The 22385-nt window shown below is 56.2% G+C and overlaps 5 protein-coding genes across 5 annotated transcripts; 2 read left to right on the top strand and 3 right to left on the bottom strand.

Moving 5' to 3' along the window:
* Nucleotides 1–679: 679 nt before the first annotated feature.
* Nucleotides 680–4257, bottom strand: GLRG_07119 (proteasome/cyclosome; the record flags this gene model as incomplete). Its single annotated transcript, XM_008097804.1, has 3 exons — nucleotides 680–1084; nucleotides 1137–4041; nucleotides 4118–4257. 3 exons carry the CDS (start codon nucleotides 4255–4257, stop codon nucleotides 680–682), a joined length of 3450 nt encoding a protein of 1149 aa, XP_008095995.1.
* A 2292-nt stretch (nucleotides 4258–6549) lies between these two features.
* Nucleotides 6550–9367, top strand: GLRG_07120 (mRNA capping enzyme; the record flags this gene model as incomplete). Its single annotated transcript, XM_008097805.1, has 4 exons — nucleotides 6550–7798; nucleotides 7878–8605; nucleotides 8656–9135; nucleotides 9194–9367. 4 exons carry the CDS (start codon nucleotides 6550–6552, stop codon nucleotides 9365–9367), a joined length of 2631 nt encoding a protein of 876 aa, XP_008095996.1.
* A 572-nt stretch (nucleotides 9368–9939) lies between these two features.
* GLRG_07121 (uracil-xanthine permease) lies at nucleotides 9940–12243 on the bottom strand (the record flags this gene model as incomplete). Its single annotated transcript, XM_008097806.1, has 8 exons — nucleotides 9940–10456; nucleotides 10517–10581; nucleotides 10649–10832; nucleotides 10923–11039; nucleotides 11123–11375; nucleotides 11453–11560; nucleotides 11620–11771; nucleotides 11831–12243. 8 exons carry the CDS (start codon nucleotides 12241–12243, stop codon nucleotides 9940–9942), a joined length of 1809 nt encoding a protein of 602 aa, XP_008095997.1.
* A 2393-nt stretch (nucleotides 12244–14636) lies between these two features.
* On the bottom strand, nucleotides 14637–17816 carry GLRG_07122 (uncharacterized protein; the record flags this gene model as incomplete). Its single annotated transcript, XM_008097807.1, has 7 exons — nucleotides 14637–15858; nucleotides 15913–16105; nucleotides 16161–16297; nucleotides 16369–16526; nucleotides 16592–17054; nucleotides 17118–17460; nucleotides 17723–17816. The coding sequence occupies 7 exons, from the start codon at nucleotides 17814–17816 to the stop codon at nucleotides 14637–14639; spliced, it is 2610 nt and encodes an 869-aa protein (XP_008095998.1).
* Nucleotides 17817–20046: 2230 nt separating this feature from the next.
* GLRG_07123 (high-affinity methionine permease) lies at nucleotides 20047–22371 on the top strand (the record flags this gene model as incomplete). Its single annotated transcript, XM_008097808.1, has 5 exons — nucleotides 20047–20236; nucleotides 20329–21095; nucleotides 21154–21321; nucleotides 21375–21416; nucleotides 21481–22371. The coding sequence occupies 5 exons, from the start codon at nucleotides 20047–20049 to the stop codon at nucleotides 22369–22371; spliced, it is 2058 nt and encodes a 685-aa protein (XP_008095999.1).
* Nucleotides 22372–22385: the final 14 nt, after the last annotated feature.

Here is a 22385-nt window from a genome sequence, read left to right on the forward strand (position 1 = left end):
TCCCGAGGCTCAAGATGTGATGAAATCCGGGTACAGCCTAGTTCTATGTTGTGGCATACCCACCACGGACAAGAAGTTGTTCGTCATCCAAACCTCATTCACCACGTTGCTAATGTATCTCAATTCATTTGCCTTATCCTCCTCGCGTTTGCTCACCAAGGGAATGTTGGACATGTATATAAGCTCGGACCAGGTTCCCTGCTCTTCTTCACGCTTCCCGAAATCTTAAAGCCTACACGAACGACACATACGCCAGAGACCAAGGCAAGTGGAAAATACCTTCTCACCCCCGGATAGAAATGATGCTGCAGAGGATTGTTGGCCTTTCTCTGGTTCGCTTCGCTGCTCCTCGTGTATCTGGCAAGATGTTTGAAAGTCGACAGCTCGGAGGCCCAGTCGTGGTCAGCAAACACCCAAGGATTACCCATACTCTCGTTACTGTCCCCCTTGAATCAAAAGCTGACTATTGCCGCTTGGAACCAAATGAAAAACTAAATTCGGGACTGAGGACTCGATTGTTACACTACTGTACAGCCCGGCAGGTCCTCTTGCCCCCCATGGACTGTCTCTACGCAGCAGAGTGGCAGCCCATCGTCCATCTCTAAGCCGCCCCTTTTCTATGTTAAAATACGGCCTCGACTCCGCAATAGATGGGTTAGTAGCCCGTTTACGGGAACCTTTATTCCTCGTCTTCATCCTCCTCGTTATCTGTGAAGTACTCAAACTCCCTCGGCACTTCAGCCTCCTCGTCTCCTTCGCCATCCTCGTCAACGGCAGTCAGAACGCCGGCGGCGGCTGCCGCACCGCTCTCATCCGTCGCGCCGCCAAGATCGCCTCTTCTTTGACGACCGAGCAACTCGCTGAGCTCGTTCAGAGAGCGAAGGTCGCCACCGTTGCCGGCCCGGAGGGCTTGGGAGATGAGGTTCTGCTGCTGGCGCGGCGTCAACCCCGCCGACGAGCCACCGGCGTTACTTTGTCCAGCGACCGGGGCCTTCTCCGTCGTCACCTTCTTCAGCTTCTCTTCAATAAGAGACTTCTCTTCGTCCGGTTGTGTGTCTTGCAGGAGAAGAGGTCCTCCGGTAGGCTGTTAATGTTAGCAGGGTCTTGAGCCTCAGCTAGAATTAGATCAAATTTACCTTCTTGACCGGCTTGTAACGACCAGCGGGGAAGCTGATGTACTTGAGCTGGCCTGGGAGCACGCGTGACAGGTTTTCCATCTCGTAGCCGACCTTCTCCTTTTCACTCTTCTTTTTGGTGTCGGCCGGAGCAACAGATACCTCCTTCTCGCCAGCATCACCCTCTTTCTTCTCCTTGCTCTCGTCCTTCTTCTCGTCCACCTCCATCTTGTCGGAGACGGTAGGCTTAGAAGAGGAATCGATGTCCATGCTCTCTCGGCGCTGAGCACGCTCCTTCTTCTGGGCTCTCCGCTTGGCCTGGGCTGTCGTCGACAGAACAGCTGTGGCGACCATGGTAGGACCCTCCTCGGCCTTGACTTCTTGTTCGGGGGGGTAGTCGAACAGGCTGGGACGGGTGGCGCAGTGGAATTTGAAACTGGGGATCTCGAGATCGTGATCCAGGCCAATGATAGAGGTGGGGGAGAACGCGAGCGAGAGGAAGTGGGTGAAGGGGAACCAGTACCAGTACTGGGTGAAGACAGCCATACCGACAATACCGGCCATGTTGAGATTGCCGGTCTGTGTCTGGAGGCCAATTGTGCAGTTGCGGCCACCAGCATCGATGATACCGAGAGCGAGCGAAGCACCGAACTTGGTCATGGCATCCTCGTGACGATCGCCGACAACCTTCTTCAAGGTCTTGCGAATCGCAGCAACCTTGGGGTTCATGACCTCGTTCTGCTGGATCATAATCATGGCCAGAGAGATTAGGGCGCCCTGGCGGACGAAGTCGGTGGGGTCCTTCATCATGGGCTCGAGCAAGTCGATGGCCTCGTCCAAGCCGGTGCCGGCGCAAGAGATACCCAAGGCCATGGCAGAGCCGTAGCGCACGTGAGGGTTGTACGACTCAGAAAGCAGCTCGACCATACGGGGAACACTGCCGGGCTTCCGGAAGAGAATGAAACCCAAGCTCATGACCGCGACACGACGAACATCGTCATTGACATCGCTGACAGCAATGTGTAGCAGTTTGCGAATAGCCTTGTTGCTGCCAGTACCGCAGTAGGCGAGAGCGACGGTCATGATACCGCCGTATCTCAGTGTCGGGTCAGGGTCGTTGAGAAGACCTTCAATCATGGCGTCGGCGCCCTCTTGGCGGCCAAACATGATCAGTGCCATACCAATGGCCAGACCGCGAACAATCTTCTCGTGAGTCGTCTCGTGAGCGTAGGTGATCATGTCCTCCAGAGCTCGTACGTTGCCGGTGCCAAGCATGATGAGACCCATGGCAAGGCCGACAGCCTCGCCGTTGAGGGCAGAGTCGGTGAACAGAACGGTTCGGAGGTTGTCAAAGATTTCTTCGGAGCCAGTGCCCATGCCGGCAATACCGAGACCCAAAGCACCACCGTGCTGGATAACCTCCTCCTCAGCAGATATGAACTGGGTCTTGAGGTAGTCGAGGGCGTCGGCGCCGTGGTTGGCATGGATCAGACCGTAAGCGTAGAGAGCACCACCCTGGCTGAAGATGGAGCCGCTGCTCAAGCCGCTCTGGCGTGGCAGATAGGGCTCGAGAAGCTTCCGGGACTGGGTCAGGTTGCCGCGATGGATGACACCAAGAGCAGCCGTGGCAGTAAACTTGGACCAGTTGACGGCCTTTCCGAGCCACTCGAGATTGTCGCGGAAGAACTTGTCGTTGGTAGTACCCTGGTTCATAAAGGCGTTACAGAAGGTGACGGCGGTGTGGAAGATGGAGTTGCGGCCTTCCAAGCTGTCCCGGACCTTGTTCAAGATGCTTAAATCGGTACGGTTGTTCCTGTAGAGGAATTCCAGGTTCAGCTGGATGGTCTTGCTGCCGTCCAGTATAGAACGGATATTCTTGTATACCTTGGAGAGCTCCGCCGAGAGCTCCTCCTCAGAAGACTGCTGGTTGTCCAGTAAAGGCTCTTCCTCGGTAGCATCGCTCGCGGGCACCTTGGCAGGCTCGCCCGAGGGCAGGGAGTTGATGATCTTGCCCAGAAACTCCTGGGTCCCGTTGTCGTACAGATCGAAAGCGATCTGGTAGGCGTTGGCGATGGAGTTGCGGTCGCCACTCGTGATCAGCTGCTTGAGCATGCGGGATGCCTCCTCGTCGGAGCTCAGGTAAACGACGCATTTGGCAATGGCAAAGTAGTCGGGGTTCGGAATTTCGTTGAGAAGATCCAAGATCAAGCGCAGGATCTCGGTACGGAAACTCCGCTCCTGGACGATATCCATGCAGATGCTCAGAGCATACTCCATGAGCTCCTCGGCAGGGCCCTGTCCATCCGTTGACTTGGTCTTGGAGCGCTTCTCATCATCGCTGGCGCGCTTGATGACACGGCGGAGAACCTCGAGGTTTTTGGCCTCGACGGCAATGCCGACAACCTGGCGATATCTGCCATCCTTGAGGCAAGACTCGAAGAGGCGCTCGATGACGCGTTGCAGCGCAGCCTGGGTTGCATGATCAGTGATCGGGGCAACGGAAGCGGAGCGACCCTCCTTCACGGGCTGGAATGTAGGATCGAGGATGGCGTTGTCGGTCGAGACGCGGGAGAGGAGGGACTTGGAGGGGAGGGTCGTCTGGGAGAAGGGCGTTGTCGGGGAGATGAGGGCAGATCCATCGGCGGCGCTGCTCGCAAAAGTGGTTGCCAAAGCGGGAATAGAGTTGTCGCTCTGGGGGGACTTGGGAACGGTGTGTTTGGCCGAAGAAACGGCAATGTATTGGTCGATGCACTTGGAGATGATGGTGTCCTCGAATTCGCCGGGGGCATCGAGCTTGAAGAGATCGCCTGCGGCGAGGGCAAAGGTCATACTCTCATTGTAGGCCTGGAGGTGATAGTAGACCTTGGCAAGTACGAGAGCAGCCAGCTGGCGTTGGGGAAAAGATTCGTCTTCGTAGAGGGCCTCGCTGATGAAGTTGTCAATATCCAAGCAGAAAGAGTGTCTGTCGAGCAAGCAAGCAAGCAAAGGGCGGGAGGGCTTACATCTGGCTCAGAGCGCCGGCAACCTCGGTCCAGACGGTGTCGATGTCATCGTTGAGAGTCTGGAGGGCGAAGACCTTGAGGTCGTGTTCCTCATCGGCCAGGAAGCCCAGAACTCCGGTAGCTGAGACCAGGCCAGGCATTGTCGGAGGTGGCCGCGGAAACGGGAGCTGAGCTCAATTGCGGGGGGTGGGGGGGGATGTTTGCGCGACCGAGTATAAAATGAATGAGGATGGATCGAGGTCGGTGATAGGAGACCGCCCGAATGCGAGGTGGCGGGATGAGAATAACAGCTTGGGGTTTTGGTGGTGGTGGTGGTGATGATGAGAAAGCTCCGAAGAGGTGTCGGTGATGAAATAAAGACGATGTTGAGAGGCGCGAACGAATGCAGCACAGCACAGAGAGACCAGGCCAGGGCACGCACGCTTCAGTCGGTATCCATCCACGTCAGGCAGGTCTGCCTGCTACGTCCGTCTCGGTTCTGCCGACTCATTGCTGGAGCTGGAGGTACGTACCTTGCATCACTTTGCCTTCCGTCCGCCTTGCAGCGGAAGGAGGGTATGCACGGACCAAGAAGCACCTGGAGTGATGACTCAGCATGCTCAGGTACTGCTGTATATAACATAATTGGAAGGAAGCTGCACCCAGTTGCCAGGTAGGCAAGTAGGTAGATACGCATACTGTACAAACAAAACACGACACAACCGACGTACAGAAGCGGGCTGAAGTGCTGACTGGTAAGGCCAATCATGAAGCTCGTCAACCTCCAACACCTCCCCCGGTAGCCCCTGAAGCTTACTTAGGTAAACCGGAATGCGCTGTAGTCCATTGCCTTCCTAGACATAATAACAAACAGACTCTGGTGCCTCCAAAGCTAATTGGATTGTGAATCTGCACTGGATAAGATATTAATGATATTGTGTTTGAGTACTTAGATACTTTTAAGTAGCAGGTACGTTTAAGGGCAGGGCAGGGCAGGGCAATACCTATTTATTACCTGTCTGGGTAGGTGAGGTCCCTACCTAGCATGAGCTACCTGCACTAGGTAGGTGCCTACGTAAGCAGCATCAGCATCAGCACCGGCACCAAGCACCGTGCATCAAGCAATGGCAGGCAGCGCAGCGTGTACAGGTAGGCAGGCAGGCAGTAGGGTAGGTATCAGTAAGCTACCTAGTTAAGTAGGTACGATGTAGGAGGTAAGAGGTAGGAGGTAATAGGTAGTAGGCAGGTTTGTATAGTATGTGCGATCGGCGCGCGACCAATCCATTTTCATCTTTTCTTTTTGGCTCCAAATTTCCTACCCTCCCCCCCCCCCCCCCCAGCCCGTCCATCCCAGCCGCAACAGCAGAGGACAAGATGTTTTCTTCTTTGAAATAATAATACTACCTTTGCCTCCAGCTTCGTTCTTGCGTGCCTCGTCAGTCGGTCCCTTTGGTGCTACACACCCAACACCACCAGCCATTCGTATCCGCATCAACAACAACCACCCTTAGCTAAAGGCTTTCGACGCAGACGCAGCAGCAATTGCGACGACGGCGACAACCGCGACGAAGAAGACGACGACGACATCAACGAAGACAACGGCGGCATCCACCGGCATCTCGAGATCGCCCGCAGTTGGCTGGTTTCCCGCCCATCCATCCCGTCATCACCACCACCAACCTTTCCACTTACACTTTGCGACGCCATTCTCGCCCGTCGCCTCTGTCCCTCCGTCTTTCGCCCCTCTACAATTGCGACGCTTCAAGTCGCGGCCACTCCCTCTCAGCCGCACCACCACCCATCGAAACACACGAGCTCTTGACCGATCACGACGGCCCTTCGCCCATTCGGCTTCTCAGTCGCCCCCGTTCGCATGGATCGTTGTCGCACGCCTCCTTCGAACATCGAGAACACCCCACGCACCGTATCCGATTCAATTCAATCCCGTCCAAACCACATCAGAGCCTCCGTCGCCTTTGCGCCCCGGCCCCGACCTCTTTTGACCCCTTCACCCTCTGCCGTGCTGTCCATGCCTCACTTCTGGTGGTAGCTTTCCCTCAAGTCCAGTCCAGCACAGCACATCCCTTACTGCCTCTCTTTAACTCCGAGCCCGACACCGACGCCGACGACACCGACATCAGCCACTTGCCATCATCTCCGACTTGTTGATCCTCCTGATCATGACGACGTGATGACTGCCTACTGCATCTTAGATCACTAGAACCGCGACCGACTTGTACACCAACCCTCCCGTTGCGATTGGTACAGCCCTCAACGCCGTACTGCCCTCCGATTTCCCTTCGGCGCATACATGAACAGTGGGGATTCTTGATAGCGTGAAGCCGAAACTTTGCATCGGAGCTGAAGTTGGGTGGAGCGCTGGTCCTGACGGAGCAACGCAAAGCGTCAAGCAACCGGTTTTGGCTGACCGCCCTACGCCTGCGGTAATCACGATGGATCTGAGAAGTTTGATGAACACATCTGACGACGGGGACCGGCCCCGAGCCGCTGCCGCTGCCGCTGCCGCCGCCGCCGCCGCTGGTCTTCCCCCAGGTCATCCTGCTCACTCTCGCCCTTCCTCTCAACCCCTTGCGCCGAAGCAGCAGCAGCAGCAGCAGCAGCCGCAACCGCATCCGCAACATCAGCCACCGCCGCCGCTACCCTATCAGCAGCAGGCTCCCACGACACCTTCCCAAGCTACGACGGCGTACGCATTCAGAGAATCGGCCTACAGCCACGCCTTGCACTCGTCCCCCGGAAAGCCGCCGGCTCCTCAAGAATACGCCGTGCATCCCCAGGCCTCAACTCCATCATTCCCTCCACAGTCGCCTTATCAAACTCCCGGGCCCTATCCTGGCCGACAGGCACCCCCACCGCTTCAGGCGGGCGTTCCTGCTCCGTATGCCGATGCGCGATCTCCTCAGAGTGCGACCATGGCTGGGCAGTCGCCCTATCGTCACACGCCCACATCTTCGGTGAGCGGTCCCAGCGGGGGTTATCCATTCCCTCCCACTGGCCCGCCTCAAGATGTCTCCAGCCCTGTGCAACGACACCAATATCCACAGCCCAACGCGTATCCCTCAAGAGAGAGCTACTCCCACCCATCTGGTGCACCAGCGCCTTCTCCGTACACCCAGCAGCAACAACAACAACAACAACAACAACAGCAGCAGCAGCAGCAGCAGCTCCTGCAGCAACAACAGCAATTACAGCAGCAACAACAACAACAACAACAACAACAACAACAACAACAACAACAACAACAACAACAACAACAAGCGCCGCCGCCGCCGCCTCAGCACATGCCCCAAACGCCGCCTATCGGCACCCCGGTCGGCGTGCACCCGTACCTTCACCAGCGCTCTCAATCGACGCATTCAACTCCTACTCCCACATCCGCTCATAGTCAAAACCCGCAGCAACTTCACGGCCATGCGTACCCTCACGGCAGTCCTGTGGCGACGGCACATCCCCCCCCTGAACATAGCCGACAGCTCTCTCAGCCGCCTACCCCACTGGGCCCGCCCCAGACCGGGCCTCGACAATCTTCCACCGCACCGAGCTTTGCGCAACCACAAAGTCCCTACCAAAAGAGACTGTCTGCCTCGCACCTTGCCCAAGCCACACCACCACCACCACCACCACCACCACCTCGCATGCCCAGCTCCCACAGCGGCCACGAACGAAGATCCTTGTCACAAAGTGAGCGCGACAGAAGTGTTAGCGTCAGTCCCAAGACCCGAGCCCCGAGTTTTGCCAAGCAGCACCGGCGGATACACAGAATCAGAGGCGCGATCGCATCCGAGTGTCATCAACATGGTGGAACTCGAACGCGAACGCGAACGCGAACGCGCCGCGACACCCGCCAAAAGAAAGCTTGCTGATAGAGATTTAAGCCCGAGGGAACTCGAGCGGAAGGAGCCACGGCCTCCACCGGCTGAGGTCAATGGCGGACCCAGACTCTCCCGATCGCCTGTGATGCAGCGAAAGAGAAAGATACACACGACGCCTCCCATCTGGGCACAGACATGGAACGCTCGGGAGAACAAGAGGCTGAAGCTGGCCAATTTCGAGCTACAAAAACGAGGACCACCTAGCGTCAATGGCAAGACAGAGCCTATAAAACAGGACAGCTCCAGCCGCCATACGTCTCCAGAGGCCGCGCGATCCACTGCGCCGCCGGTTCAGGAACCACCCAAGCCTGATGGTCTGCTTGGCTCATGGGAGGAGAGCATTCTCGGCACCCGACCGTACGAGGAACTATCCAAGACGATTGCCGATTTCCTGTTCAAGAATGTCACGCTCCACCCCGACTCTGGCGAGATTATTGGGCGAGGCGTGCAGTTCGAGATCGAGGCCAAGATGGGTCAGCTCATCGATAAAGACACCAACGGTCGCGTTGAGAGGGCAATCGGCTCGGAATGTGTTCTACACGACACCGGCCGTCTTGCCTTCAGAAGCAGCATGACAGAGGCATGTTTCCTCCGCCCTGCCAATTTTCTCTATTTTGTTTGATTTTCTTCAAAAAATCTCCATAGCTAACATCTTTTCCCTTCCAGGCCCAACACAAAGGTCTAAATGAATTCCTGAACAATACGGTTGTTCAGACAGACCCACGGAATCCCAACGCCCGAGGCCGTGTTCAAATACAGTACAAGCATCGACGGGAGGTTGACAAGTTCTACGAGCTGCCGAACGCTCTGCAGGCCCGTCTTCCAGGCTGTGTTCGATCTCTCCTGTCTGGCAGGCGATCGATCAAGGTCCGTGTTACGTATGACCAGAAGACACAACAAGTCCTGGCCAAGATTGTCAAGGCACGAGTGGCCGACATTCACATCCATCTGCCAACGTGCCCGCTCGACTGTCGTATCAGTATCAACCTCGAAATGCCATGGGACGGATCCGTCGAGGAGCTGGAAAGCATGGCTGTTGGGCATGCTGATAAATTCCCCGACCGGAATAAAGACCGCCTGAGTTATAAACAGAACCACTACCAGATCGACTTGACACAGGTGACACAGATGATGCCGGGCCCTGGAGTGAGTTGATGTCTGCCTGCCACCAAGTTTGATCACAGGTTTTGCTAACTTTCCAAAGAATACCCACCGGATCGACAAAGAGCACGAGCTCGAGGTCGAGTTGTCGTCAGATATTCTTCTCGACCAACAACGCCGAGCAATGAGGAACGAGCCGCATCAATACCCCCAACTCGTTGAGGGATTTGTCGACAACGTACGCGTCCTGGCCCGGAAGAGCCGTGATTTCATGTAATATCTGCTTCAGGAGCAACTCAGAAAAGAAGGAGAAAAAAAAAGGTGGTTTTCTTTTTTTCTTCTTTTCTTCCCGTCTCTTTCCGGTTCAAGTGGCTTGGGTGGGTTTGATACCAGGAGAGATGAAGGCTACGTTCTGGGCGTCACGGACTGAAGCGGTTCGCATTTTAGGGAGCATATTATTCATTCATGCCTAGCCATACCTAAATAAGTTTGGGCGCTTTGATTCCAGTCTCTGGTCGTTGGCCCGGACAAGACTGATAATACCTACTTGCAATTGCCGGCCCGATGAATGCCACAAGTGTGATTGCCGCCGCCAAATGCTGTTGCACGGCATCATTGTCGTGTTGAGGGTTATGATGCTGTCTTTACTTCACGGCATTCATCAAGTCCAACAAAGGAGCTACAGCAAAGTGAGGGGCGCCCTGAAGGGCATGGATAATACTAGTAAAACAGACCCAGAGAGGTAATTCGCAGGTCATCATGTACACGGGAGCACTTGCAAACCCAAAACACTTTTCGTCAAATTTTATCAAGCCCACATCATCATAACACCCGGCAGCCTGGACTCCTTTATGACAGCTTCTCTCCACCCTTGTCACCGCCATTATGGCCAACGGGTTGAATATCCTCCGAATCCACCCCGCGGGCGCTGTCTCCGCCGCTGGCGTCCTTGGACGGGATGGCACCGGTTGCAGGGACAAGGGCATGGCCATCCGTGTCCTCAATCTCTGGGTCGAGAAGGAGATTGAGGGCCATGCACACGAACGCCGTGATGGCGAAGCCCGTCTCCATGATGAGTACGATGGCGTCAAGGAACCCCCGGAGACCGCGGTTTTCGCCGGCGTAGGTGAAGACATGGTCGAAGTAGTTCGGCACCAGCGTGGCGCCGTAGCCGAGCGTCAGGCCGGCCGTGAGGATGAATCGGTTGCGGCGGTTGAAGGGCACGCCCTTTGTAACGATGGCCATGCCGGAGACGGCTACCGCGGTGAAGAGGAAGGACGTCATGCCGCCCAAGACCGCCGAGGGGATGGCGACGAGCGAGGCGGCAAACTTGGAAAAGATTCCCATGACGATGAGGAAGAAGCAGCTTTTCGAATCGTTAGACTGGGGGAGTGAACTAGAAAACATCACGGGCACATCAACATACCAGCAGTAGCCAGCGCTGCGGTTGGCGCAGCGAGTGAGGGCAATGACGCCGTTGTTTTGAGCAAACTGACATTCGTGTGAGCGTAGTCCATGGTCCAGGAGTCGACAATGGGGATGCGGTCCGGAGGCTTACGGTTGTCATGGGGGTAATAGTCATGAGAGCGGCGAGAACGCCATTGATGCCGTCGGCAAGCACGCCGCCCTGTACGCGAGACTCGAACAGACGACCCTCGACCTCGAGGCGGGACACATCGCAGGTCGCCGTGATGTCCCCAATGGCCTCGGTGGCGCAGATGATGTACACGGCTAGCAAAGGCCTGTTACGCTCATGTCAGCTGGACGGCTTCGCAAACGACGGAGAAGCATAGCTTTCGAGGGGGGGGGGGGGGGGGGGGGGGGGGGCTTACAAGATGAGCGGGCCGTAGAGGGAGAGTTTGAAGGTCTGAACCCAGATGAAGGAGACGGCAGGGGCGCTGTCGATGCCGGAGCGGTCAAGTATCCGCAGGCGGCGGCGACGATGCATCCTGTATCGTTGTAGACTCATTAGAGACACGGTTTCTTTTTTTCTTTTTCTTTTCGCCATATGGGCTAATGGCAGAGGTGGCACTCACCAACGAGAAGGCCGATGACGACGGAGGTCGACTTCATAATTGGGGCGCCGAACCGCTCACAGAGAATGATGGTGATGAAGACGGAGAAGCCCAGACCCAGGTACTCGGCAGAACCCCACGGGAGAGCGTGAGGCGCGGCGATGTTGGGGCACCGGGCGAAGAAGTCGGAGGTGGGATTTGCGCAGGGGCCGGAGCCGCCCATCCAGTTCTGAAAACCGCTCCCGATCAAATTAATGCCGATAAGCATGACTGGACAAACGTCAGGGACCAGACCAGGCAGGGACCTTTGGAAGGGTGGTTGAAGATTGCTGCACTCGAAAACTTACCAGTTGGGCCAGTGACGATGGGTGGGAAGACGCGTAGCATGATGTTGGGCGGCATGAAGGAGATGACGATCTCAATGAGGGCGCAGAGAGCACTAGAGCCGATGATGGCTGGGTCATGTGTCAACAGCGACCGACGTGAACAAGGGGCGTAAGTAGAGGAAGCTCACCTCCATAGCCATCAGGGCAAGGGAGCTTGTTCCCCTGGGCGTCGGTCGGGCAGAAGCCATTGGCATACATCTGAGCCAGCGCGCCCTGGGCGACGGGGATGATGGAAAAGGAGATGCCGACGACCGAGATCAGGCCGGTGCCGATGTAGTAGCTGGGGCGGGACTGTGAGCTGCAAGAACCAGCAAGGGACTGAAGGGCACTTGATCTCACGGAGTCTTCAGGATGTGGAACCTGGTGATCTGGATCACGGACAGGAGGCCGGAGACGATCAGGGCCGTCGAGACGAGGTACTGCTGCGTCTCGCCGGTCAGGTTGGCGCCGGCGGCGCCGCTCAGCAGGATGGGCGGCGTGATGATGCCGGCCAACATGGCGAGAGCATGCTGGAACCCGAGCAACAGGGCCAGGAGAGTGGGCATTCGGTCGTTGAGGCCGAAGAAAGGGGCGGCCCTCTGGCTCTTCTTCATGAAGGGTAGGTTGGGCCGGAACAGATGGGCGTAATCGTAGTCGCCAACTAGACCGTCCTTGGTGAAGAACCTGTTCCTTGCGCCACGGACGCGATCTCCCATGGTCCTCTTGGGAGCCGTCCCGGGGACGATTTGCGACGGGCCTTGATCCTCATCCATCGTGTATGGGTAGGAGTATTACGTCTTGCGTATCGTCTTGAACGCCCGTTCCCTCTGTAGCCGAACGAGTAGAGTTGTACTGACCGGAGTGAGCAAGCGGCCGGTTCGCAGGTGACGATTATGACGAGTGTCGAAACCAGACCAAGCAAAAAACCACCAACGACAGGTTCGAGTCAAGCCAAGTCAAGTCAAATCGAGTTGCTATCGACGGCGAGAAGGCCAGGCGAAGAGGAGACAGGAAGAGCTTGGTCCAAGGGTATCGACGAAGCAGTGGCCAGGCATCGAAGCGACGATGTGGATATATATCCCTTTATACACCCATCCTATCTGACTCGAGCCTCTTGTCTGCATTGGGGCGAGAAGTTCTTTTAGTCGATGGTTTCGAGCAATCAGTCGGAATCGCTATCAGTAGGATAAGCAGCTCTGGGCGACGTGAATGGCTGGCGATAGTGTGGGGGGACAGCGAGTGCTAGGCTAGGTACCTAAGTTGCTAAGGTAAGGTGGGCTAAAGTACCTCCTACTTTAGGAGTATAGGAAGGTAGGTACGGACGGAGGGACGTACTACTGTCACCTCACCCACTCTCTTCACTCACGTTCATTCATTCATCTAGGTAGGTACTCACTCATCTGTTCACTCGTCCAACTTACCCACCCACTCGCTCACCCCCTTGCCGACGGTATCTCGGGTGGTGGGATGCTCGTGTTCTGGGCGGGCTCGGGGAGCGGCGACAAGTCTATTTGAATACAGCCGACTGCCGTCAGAGCGCCAGCAATCGCGTCCATGTATGTACGGATATATGTATTGTGTATGCATGTGTACGCGGCCGGGACATCTCGAGCCAACAAAGTGAGTACAGATTACCGTGGGCTGTAAGTGGTGTGACGCAGGAGAAGAACGCCATCAATCCATATCACACGCAGCAGGAAACAGCCAGCCAGTAGAACGTGTGTGAGAAACTCACTCAGAGAGAGTGGCACATGGGGGGAACTCCCCGCCATCGCTCCCGCGTGGCATACCAGGAGCATCCCGCCATCTGTTGGCACACCATCTCTCTACATACTATCCGTACATAGTGTAGTACCTTGGGAAGATGCGGCGACTTGCGAAGGGGGCACCACCTAAGAACCGGTGCCGGCGTTGTGGTCAGTGCAACCAACCACACGCATCCGACAGATATCAATCGAGACATCGGACGGATATCAACGTGAGGGAAACCAATCAGAAAAGTTTACCATGCCATCGAGAGAGAGAGAGAGAGAGAGAGAGAGAGAGAGAGAGAGAGAGAGAGAGAGAGAGAGAGAAGTTACTGTGTTGCAAGCTTTAATGGGAGTCGCCGGGACCTCTTCATCATGGGGCGCCATGCACGAATATCGAAATTCCCTTCAGATCGATGCGGTCGGATCATTAACATCTACTCATCGTACACTACATCACCCCATGTTCACTCATGCTAAGGATGTCACTTTTAGGACCAACTTTGCTGTGTTACCTCCGTGAGAGAAATGGGAATGAGACACCCCTGCTTGCTATAGATCCGAGCCGGCCCAAGCCAAACCTGAACCAAAGATAAGAGAAAGAGACAGATGCTACGTGGAGAGAGACAAGGCCACCCAGGATACCCAGGCCGGCGCCGCGCAGAGATAAGGAAGCGTCCCAAAACGAGCCAACGAGGAAGGGGTCCCTGCTAGACGTCGGGTAGGCCTCGATTCCCGCCACACGCCGCCCTTTCCATTGGCCCAGCCCGCTGCCGAGATTTGCAGACGCAATACCTAGATTATTTGGGCATGGCTGGACTATCTCTGTCTGTCATCGGCGAACTCCGCCTGTGTGTGTCTGAGAGAGAGAGAGAGAGGCTTCTTCTTCTAGGGAATCACCGCGCGCGCAGACGTCATGGAAAATCCGTGGGCTGAGGAGACGGCATCTCTGATTCGGACGGTTGGCAAACATCCCAGGGCGCCTCTTTCGCATCGGTGATGACTACCATTAGGGCAATGAATACGACAAGGTCGCTCAAAGGGGTCGGCTTCAGGCACCGTCGCGTCTTCGCAACCAGCCAGGCACAAGAACGCTCGCATGAGAACCAGGCCTGGTTGTGAGCGACGTGTTCATCATGTTCACGGTTGGTACACTCGTCGCTGGCTCTACCTCCCTTCCAAAACACACCGTTTCGCCATTCCATTTGAGACTCTATCCCATCTCGCAACGATATCACCGTGTCTTCGCTGTAACTGATCAGATCCGGCACCTTCTGGCAACAAACTCCCTTACGCCGCAACAGAAATCTCTCATGTGTACAAAGCGGCCTCAATGCCCTCATCGTCTTCTACTATGTGACACACCGACATTCACGTAAACGCGCAGCACGCCGCGCAACTAGACCTCGTGGGCTCGTTCATCGATAGTCATCCCTCATCCCGCGGACGACGTCGTGCTGCGATGCGAATCTAGCCCGGTGGTACTCATTGAGTTGCTGCCGGCCGGATTCCCTGACGAGTCCCAGGAGGCCTTTGTGCCGTCTCTTGAGACACTCGCTCAACTCGGCTTCCGTTCTGGCACTGCACTGACAGATGTTGGGCGTCCCCCCGAACTTGGCCCTGTCCTGGGAGGTCGGGAACCAGATGCTGATGCGCCTGACGTCCTTCCAGACAGCATCAGCATACTCCCGCTCCCCTCGCCGACCGAGAGCCAGCTTGGCCACGTTCCAGTCCACGTCGCTATCGCGGCTTTCGAACCGCCGCACCGACATGTCCATGTTGCCCTGGTCCTGCTCGATGGCGGCGATCTGGCACGACGATCCATCCCGTCCTGACCGGCGGCAGTTGCACCGGTCTGGGTTGACCTGGGTGTCCTCGTCAATGTCCACGGCCACCATCGCCGGCTTTCCGGTCTTGGGGTTCCGAGTGAAGAAAACAAGCATCGGCTTGGGCGGACGCCTGTGGACTGTTCCGGTCGTGTATCCACCGATTCTCACGGTCGCGGTCCGCGCTTCGCTACCACTCGAGCTGTTGTTCGATGGGGTTGTCATTACCGACATGTTGCTCGACACGCTAAACGTCCTGTCGGGGCGTGTGGTTGCCGTGGACACTGACGGCGCCATCGGCTGCCTTGATGCCTGGAAGAGGCTGGAGGATCGAGGACTTGTCGGTGATGTCCATGTGGCGCTCGGTTGCTGGTAACTATTGGGTGGCGACGCTGCCGGCGCCTGTCTGCCACCAGACCCGACCGGTCGGCGCGGTATGGCCATGGGAGGCCGAGCCCCCGAGGGGTCGTTCGTCGTCGGCGGCGATGGCATCGATGAGTTCCGCGCTGGAGGCCCCGTTGGCGGACTACTCGCGCTGTTCCACATCGACACGGTCTCTGTAGGGCTGGCCATGAACGGGTTGACCGTGTCCCAAGGTCCTCCACCACCACGGAGGGTGCTCTGTCTCGTCGCTGTGCCGGTTCCTGAATAAGCTACAGATGCAGACCTGGACCCCGCGTTTTGTTCGACCGAAGACTCGTTATTTGTCACCAGCTGCCCATCGAGCACCTTTGGAACCCATAGCTGAACACAAGCGCTCTCGACGATCGGTTCTCCCGCACCCGATACGACGAAGCTGACCATGGCCTTGTACCTGACGACAAATGGTCAATCTCATAATATTGGCACCAGGCAGGAAAACACTCACTGGCTGTAGCTGTCAAAGGCCTTGAAGCCGGTGGTGGCGTGCTGGAACCTGACAGCATCCTTGAGCTGCGTGAATGTTAGTTTGGCGACCCGTTCGTCTTTCCGCAAGACCATGTCCCATACTCCGGCGTTGGACGGAACGGCGTATAATGGGTTGATGATGACGGAAGTGATGTCGAAGTCGATAGTCTCGGCTATCGAGATGTCAGCGAGTCTGTATGCGACGTTGCCCACGCCTTGCCGACGTACCTTGCCGACGCGCATTCCTACTTGTGCCTCCTTGCTCTACGCCGGTGATGTTGATGCGGAAGCGCTTTCCGTCTGTGCCCATCCGTCGAAGAAGCTGGAGCTTCCTGTGGACGTTCGCGGCGGCTCCTTGCATCGGGCTGTACAATGTCGTGTTAGTGACCGTCGATAACGCTAGTGGTATGTGTCTCTTTAGCTAGATTACACTCACATGTCCAGGACCTGTTCCATGAGAGCGTCCCTTGTCACTACATCCACGAGTTGCGCAAGCTCTTTCTCGGGCCAGATGTCAAACATTTCAGGCAGCAGGCCTGTTAGGGCCGGCGGCACGAGGTCTTGTCTGAATCGATCGCATTGCAAGGCAAGGTCCTAGACCTGTTAGCTTTCCCCCAAGTTGGCTGCGCGTGGAAAAAAAAGTGTCGCGGGCTGCTCACATCTTCAAGCTGTTGGATATACGAAGGCCAGTGTGACAAGCTGCCCGTGGCCGATTGGCGTAGTTCTGGCGATTCGCGAATATGCCGCATCACCCATATGCACTTCAACAGGCTCAAGTACTGCTCGATATCGGGGATTCTGTTTTCAACCAGGATACCGGCAGTGAAGTTGGCTGTAGACTTGTGGTAGTGAAGGACGAAGACATCTGCCATCTCTTGTAGACTGGAGCCTGAGCCGTCCTGCTGCCTCTCCGCCGCCCATGCATGCTGAAGGCCGTCGGCGACTATTTGCGGTATTTCGAGTTGAATGGGCTCCCGACGAGCCTGTTGAGCTAGGGCATGCTCGAGGTCCGGGACTAGAACCCCAATCAGGCGGTGCAAGTCCAGATGCACAGCACTTATACGGTGGGCCAGATCCTGGTGCACAAGGCGAATGTCTTCCCTAACACGGGAGAGCAGGTCGCTGGTTTGATGAGCATCGTGATGAACCCGGACATACGACAAGACAGCGAGCGAGGGTGCTTACATTTCAAATGGCTTCAGCACGTGCAAGACCTTGGAGTTATGCAGTTCTATTCGCGCACGCAGTCGATCAGCGGCTGGCGCCACGAGAACATTCCATTCAATGTTCCTGAGCGGACCGCCGCTAACGCGATAACGATGGTTTTCTGCAATCAGATTGCAGCATTCAGTCAGAGTTTCCTTGTAGTCTCCGATGATCTCTTCAAGGGACGAGGGATCCCAACGCAACGGCCTGAAGACCCCGTCTTGACGCAGTGATTGGTCCGCTCTGTCGACCACACGAGTGAGGATGTCGAGGTTCTCGGCCAGCCCTCTTACATCACGGCCGAATTCTGCATATTGCCGTGCTGGGGCGTTGTTAGTCCGTGTTTCTGCCAAAAGCCTCGGTTGTCTTCCCGTCCCGCTGGCTGTCGTTCAGCCCTACGGCGCCGCCCATCGCAGAGAGGGCCGAGCCCAACAAGTCTTGAAGAAGAGGAACGCGGGGGGCGGGGGCTGATCAGAGGGCAAAGGGATAGTCCGGCAATGCATGGAAGTAGAGGTGACGATGAGGGGCTCAAGAAAAGATTGAGAGGCAGAATCGTGATGGCCCTGCGAGGATATAAAACTCACTTGCATTGAAGTCGTTATCCCAACCAAATTTGTACACATCCCACGCAAGCTTGCTAAAATTGATGACGTCCCCCAACTGGATGGGTCCTGCCATTGGGGGAAGCGATTTAAGAAAAGAGACAACGGAATCCCTCTATCGAAGGCGCGTTATGCGATGATTGACATTGGATACACGGAGGTGTCAGAGGGCGTGAGCGAAGTCGAGCGCGGCGGCTACAAACGGGAAGTTCCAGAAGTGGGCTTTAAGTCGACGGCTGCGGACGCAAGTGAGGGGAGCCAGGTCGAATTTCAACTAAAGCCTGACAGACTGACCGCGGAGCAGCAAGCACAAGAAAGGAAGAAGAAGAAGAGGGGGAGGAGGAGGAGGAGGAGGAGGAGGAGGAGGAGGTGTGCGAGACGGTGGGGTCGTGTGACCGAGAGACAGGTGTGGCCGCCGCGGGGAACGCAGGGCTGGCGCGTACGATAAGGGGGCATGGAAATGTGTAGGTATTCAGGACGTCAGAAGGATATGAATGGGGAGGCCTCGTAGGATGGGCGAAAGAGGAAAGGCAAACGTAGAGGACGGGCGCAGAGCAGCTGTGGCCTGTGAGGCTGATGGATAAGGTCATCTCGGGAGCCTGGCCCTTTGGACCAGCTTGAGTCTTGTTACCAGGGGCCCATACGGTTACCCAATCGATACCGAGAGCCAGAATGAAGACAGATGGTTTGTGTGTGAGGGGGGGCCATGGGTGTAGACGGCGCGGAGACAAGACATGTTTGCCTGCTGCCTACTGCCGCTAGCTTACCTAGATATCTCGAGCAGACCAGCCAGCCAGCCAGCCAGCCAGCCAGCCAGCCAGCCAGCCAGCCAGCCAACCAACCTTTCTTGGCCTGCTGGTGGCATACATCATACGGAGTACATGGAGGTAAGGGTTGAGACACGCATGTGGCACTCCTGGGCAGCTGAGGATACCCCGCCGAGAGTCGTTGCTCTCGACTAGGTAGTGTACTTGGAATGGGATGTGATGCGATGCGATGCGATGCGATGCGATGCGATGCGATGACGATGACGATGGATAATGCCTTGGTTTCTCTGTTGCAAAGAGCTGCTCTCTTTGACAGCTCTGCCTAGGTATAGCCATGGAGTAGGACTGGGTATAGAGTATCCGCAGAGCTAGCGTCAGTTGCCTCATCTGACTGACCATCTGCTCCGCCGAGGTGGGAAACCAGGGCTCTGTCCAAGGGAGGGGGAGAGAATGGGGATGGGGGCGAGAGAGGAGGATCGCAACAAGGCATGTCTCGGGTATCCGAGACCGCGTGACAACCTCCACAAACGTATCCAATCCCGTTGAGTGTGTCTTGACCCTCATGGTTGATGATATGCACGAATAGGTATTCGTATGTGTGCACTAGGTATGCATGTGTGGCGACATGAAAGTTGCAAGATGAGCTATTGCCACGATTACAGCCGTTGACTCACCTTGATAAACACCACATGAGATGAACCGATTGGATAATTGCTTATTCTTCTTGCATCTATTTGCCAGGCCTCTAAGCGTATAAGCCTTTACACCGTAGACGCCGACGGTCATCATTCATTCGCCCAGCCCAGCTGCGAAATGCTGGTGGCGGTGGCAGTGAGAGTGAATTGGGCCAGGAACGAAAAGTTGCCAAACTCCCCAACCTCGAAGGAGTGTCACCTCCCTCCAAACCTTCCCCAGGGCTCTTCCTATTCGTGCTCGCTTGACCAGGCCTATCAACTCTCCTTCACCGAGACCAGCCCAAGCCCAGATCGGGCACAAGTCTACTTGCTGCCTGCAGGGCACTAATACTGCGCGTTAGATTCCTGCCAACGCGTTCCCAGCCCTCCAACATGACGATACCCAACGCATCTCGCTGGCACCACCTCGTTTGTGCCCCCTTGTACCCTTCTTACCTTAGTTCGACTTGGCCTCGCAAGGCATACTCCAAGATGAGGCTGTCTCAGCATGCATGCATCCATCCATGCGGCTGCCTGCCAACCCAAGCCATGGCCAAGTTCGCCGTTCCGTATCCGTACCTACATCTAGGTAGGTATCTGACATGGAAATGGTGCGCGCTCTGGACCGGGGATTGTGTCTGTCTGAGCCGCGCCAACGTGCATGAGATCCCGTCATGTCATACGCAGACCCTCGAGAGACATGCCATACATAACCGTGAAGCCACCCATGACCGCTTCCTCTGCTATGTCATTTTACCAGCCTTGGGAGACAATACTGCAGTGTATCCGGTCCTGCGGGTGACCTCCCGCCAATCCCAACTTTCCATCATTCATTGTTTTTTCCCAAGCCGACTTCGTCGACAAGATGAATGACTTCCCGAGCTCGGCGGGCTTCTACCAGGAAGAGCCCCGTGGCATCGAAGACAGTTCGACCCACAGCGACATCGATAGTGTCATTGATAACATCGGCAGTGGCATCGTCACTCATGCGCCCAAAGAGGGCTTCCGCCTGGGTTATTTCGATGTTAGCTGTCTGGTCATCAACCGGATGATTGGTAAGTACATGTAGGACCTTGTTTTCTTTTCTTTCTCTTCTTTTGGCCAGTCAACCGCACAGGCGATCGGTGATACTGACAGGCCGGCATAGGCACCGGCATCTTCATGTCGCCCAAGCGAGTAATGGAGGGCACTGGCAGCGTTGGCGCCAGCTTGCTCTTGTGGTTTGCCGGCATCATCTACTGCCTCTGTGGCACCCACGTATATATCGAGTACGGCATGAACGTCCCTCGATACATAATTGACGGAGTCGAGAGCTCGGTACCGCGATCCGGGGGTGACCTTGTTTACCTCCAATACGTCTTCCGCAAGCCCGCCTATCGGAAGAACACCATTCTCTTGTCAACCTGCATCTTTGGCATAAGCTTCATCGTCCTCGGGAACATGGCCGGCAACTGCATCCATTTCGCACTTCGCGTTCTCGAGGCCGCCGGCTTCGATGAGCCCCAAAACGGCCCAGTCCGCGGCATTGCCCTCGCCGCCGCCACCTTTTCGTGCAGTGTTCATGCTCTCAGCCGTCGCTTTGGCATCTTGCTAAACAACACCCTGGCCATGGTGAAGATTATGATTATGCTGCTGATCGTCGTTGCCGCCATCGTCGTGGGAGCCGGTGGCTTTCCGGCCACCGAAAATGTCATCGCCGATAACACGTCGCCAAAGAACTCGTTCAGAGACGCGTCGAAAGAAGCCAACGGCTATGCTCAGGCATTTCTTGCTATAATATTCACCTTTTCCGGCTTCGAGCAGCCAAACTACGTCCTCGGCGAGATCAGCCGGCCCAGGAAGAAGTTTCCGATCGCCATGAGAGCCGGCGTGGGTGTTGTTGTGGTGTTGTACCTCACCGTCAACATCTGCTACGTGAGTGGAATGACCCGCCCTTCTGGCATCGTGGAGCAGCCTACTGACCCCAAGACAGTTGGTGGTCGTTCCCAAGGACGAGCAGGCTCAGTACAACGTTGCTCAGCGGTTCTTCCAGCTTACCTTTGGATCCTTGGGCTCGGCCGATGCCGCGAATAACGGCACGGGTTTCCGCATCTTCAACGCGCTTCTGGCCGTTTCTTCCATGGGCAACATCATTGTCATGGTCAGTCGCCTTGGCCATGCATCGTGTCGTGCCAGCACTAAACATTTCTGCAGACATATACAGCCGCCCGCGTGAAGCAGGAGATTGCGAAGGAGGTAAGAGCCCTATTTCCCCGGACGGTCATCCACAGAGAATCTGTATACTGACTATTTCAAAAAGGGAATCCTGCCTTGGCCAAAGTTCTTCGCCCAGAACACAGACATGAGCATCGGTAGGCTGATCAGGTGGTTTCAGAAGAAAGGCTGGTTCGTTTCGCTTCATCGGGTTCGGTGGCTCTCCCCGGAGCATCATACTGAGAAGACGCCCGTCGGAGCCCTGGTACTCCATTTTGTCAGCTGCGTCATACTCATCTTCGCGACGTACGGTATACAGCCGACCACGGCATACACCTTGCTTACGTCGTTGAGCGCGTACGTCATCAACGCCTTCATAGGGACCTTTCTGGGTTTGGGTATCCTCATCCTGCGGTTCCGAGGACCACCCAGGACCGTCGCCGAAGATGACGCCTCAACCAACGGACGGGACTCGCAGCCGCTGACCTGGGCGGAAATGACAGGAAAGCGATTCCGGCCCTCTTTGTCCATCTTTTGCGCCCTCGTGTACATGTGCGGAGGCCTCTTCCCAGTAATAACCAACTGGGTTCCTCCAGGGACGCTTGCCGCGACGGTCAAGCCATGGTACTTGGTCCCTACCGTTTCTTGGATCATCATCGGCATCGGCATCGCTTGGTTCCTAGGTTTCGTGCTCGTCGCGCGCTACATCGAAAGAAAGGATCACAGTGAGTTCGTCGTGGAGAAGAGACCAGAATTCGAGCCGGCCGAGGGCAGTAGTCGAAGTCCTGAGGCCGTTGGCACCGGAGTCGACCTCATCCAGGTGCATGAGACGGTGTATCTCAGCTGGGTTGGAAAGGAAGCGCTGCGGTCGAGGCGGCCCGTCTTTGAAAACACCAAACATGCGGATGGAGCTGTGAGGGAGGTTGCCATGTCTCCCTATGCGGGCACCGACTTTGCTGCCCTCATGTCAAATCAGACGGCACCCGATAGGTGGTGATGTAGTCGTAATAG

Source organism: Colletotrichum graminicola, assembly GCF_000149035.1.
Source record: "Colletotrichum graminicola M1.001 genomic scaffold supercont1.28, whole genome shotgun sequence".
Lineage (NCBI taxonomy): Eukaryota > Fungi > Ascomycota > Sordariomycetes > Glomerellales > Glomerellaceae > Colletotrichum > Colletotrichum graminicola.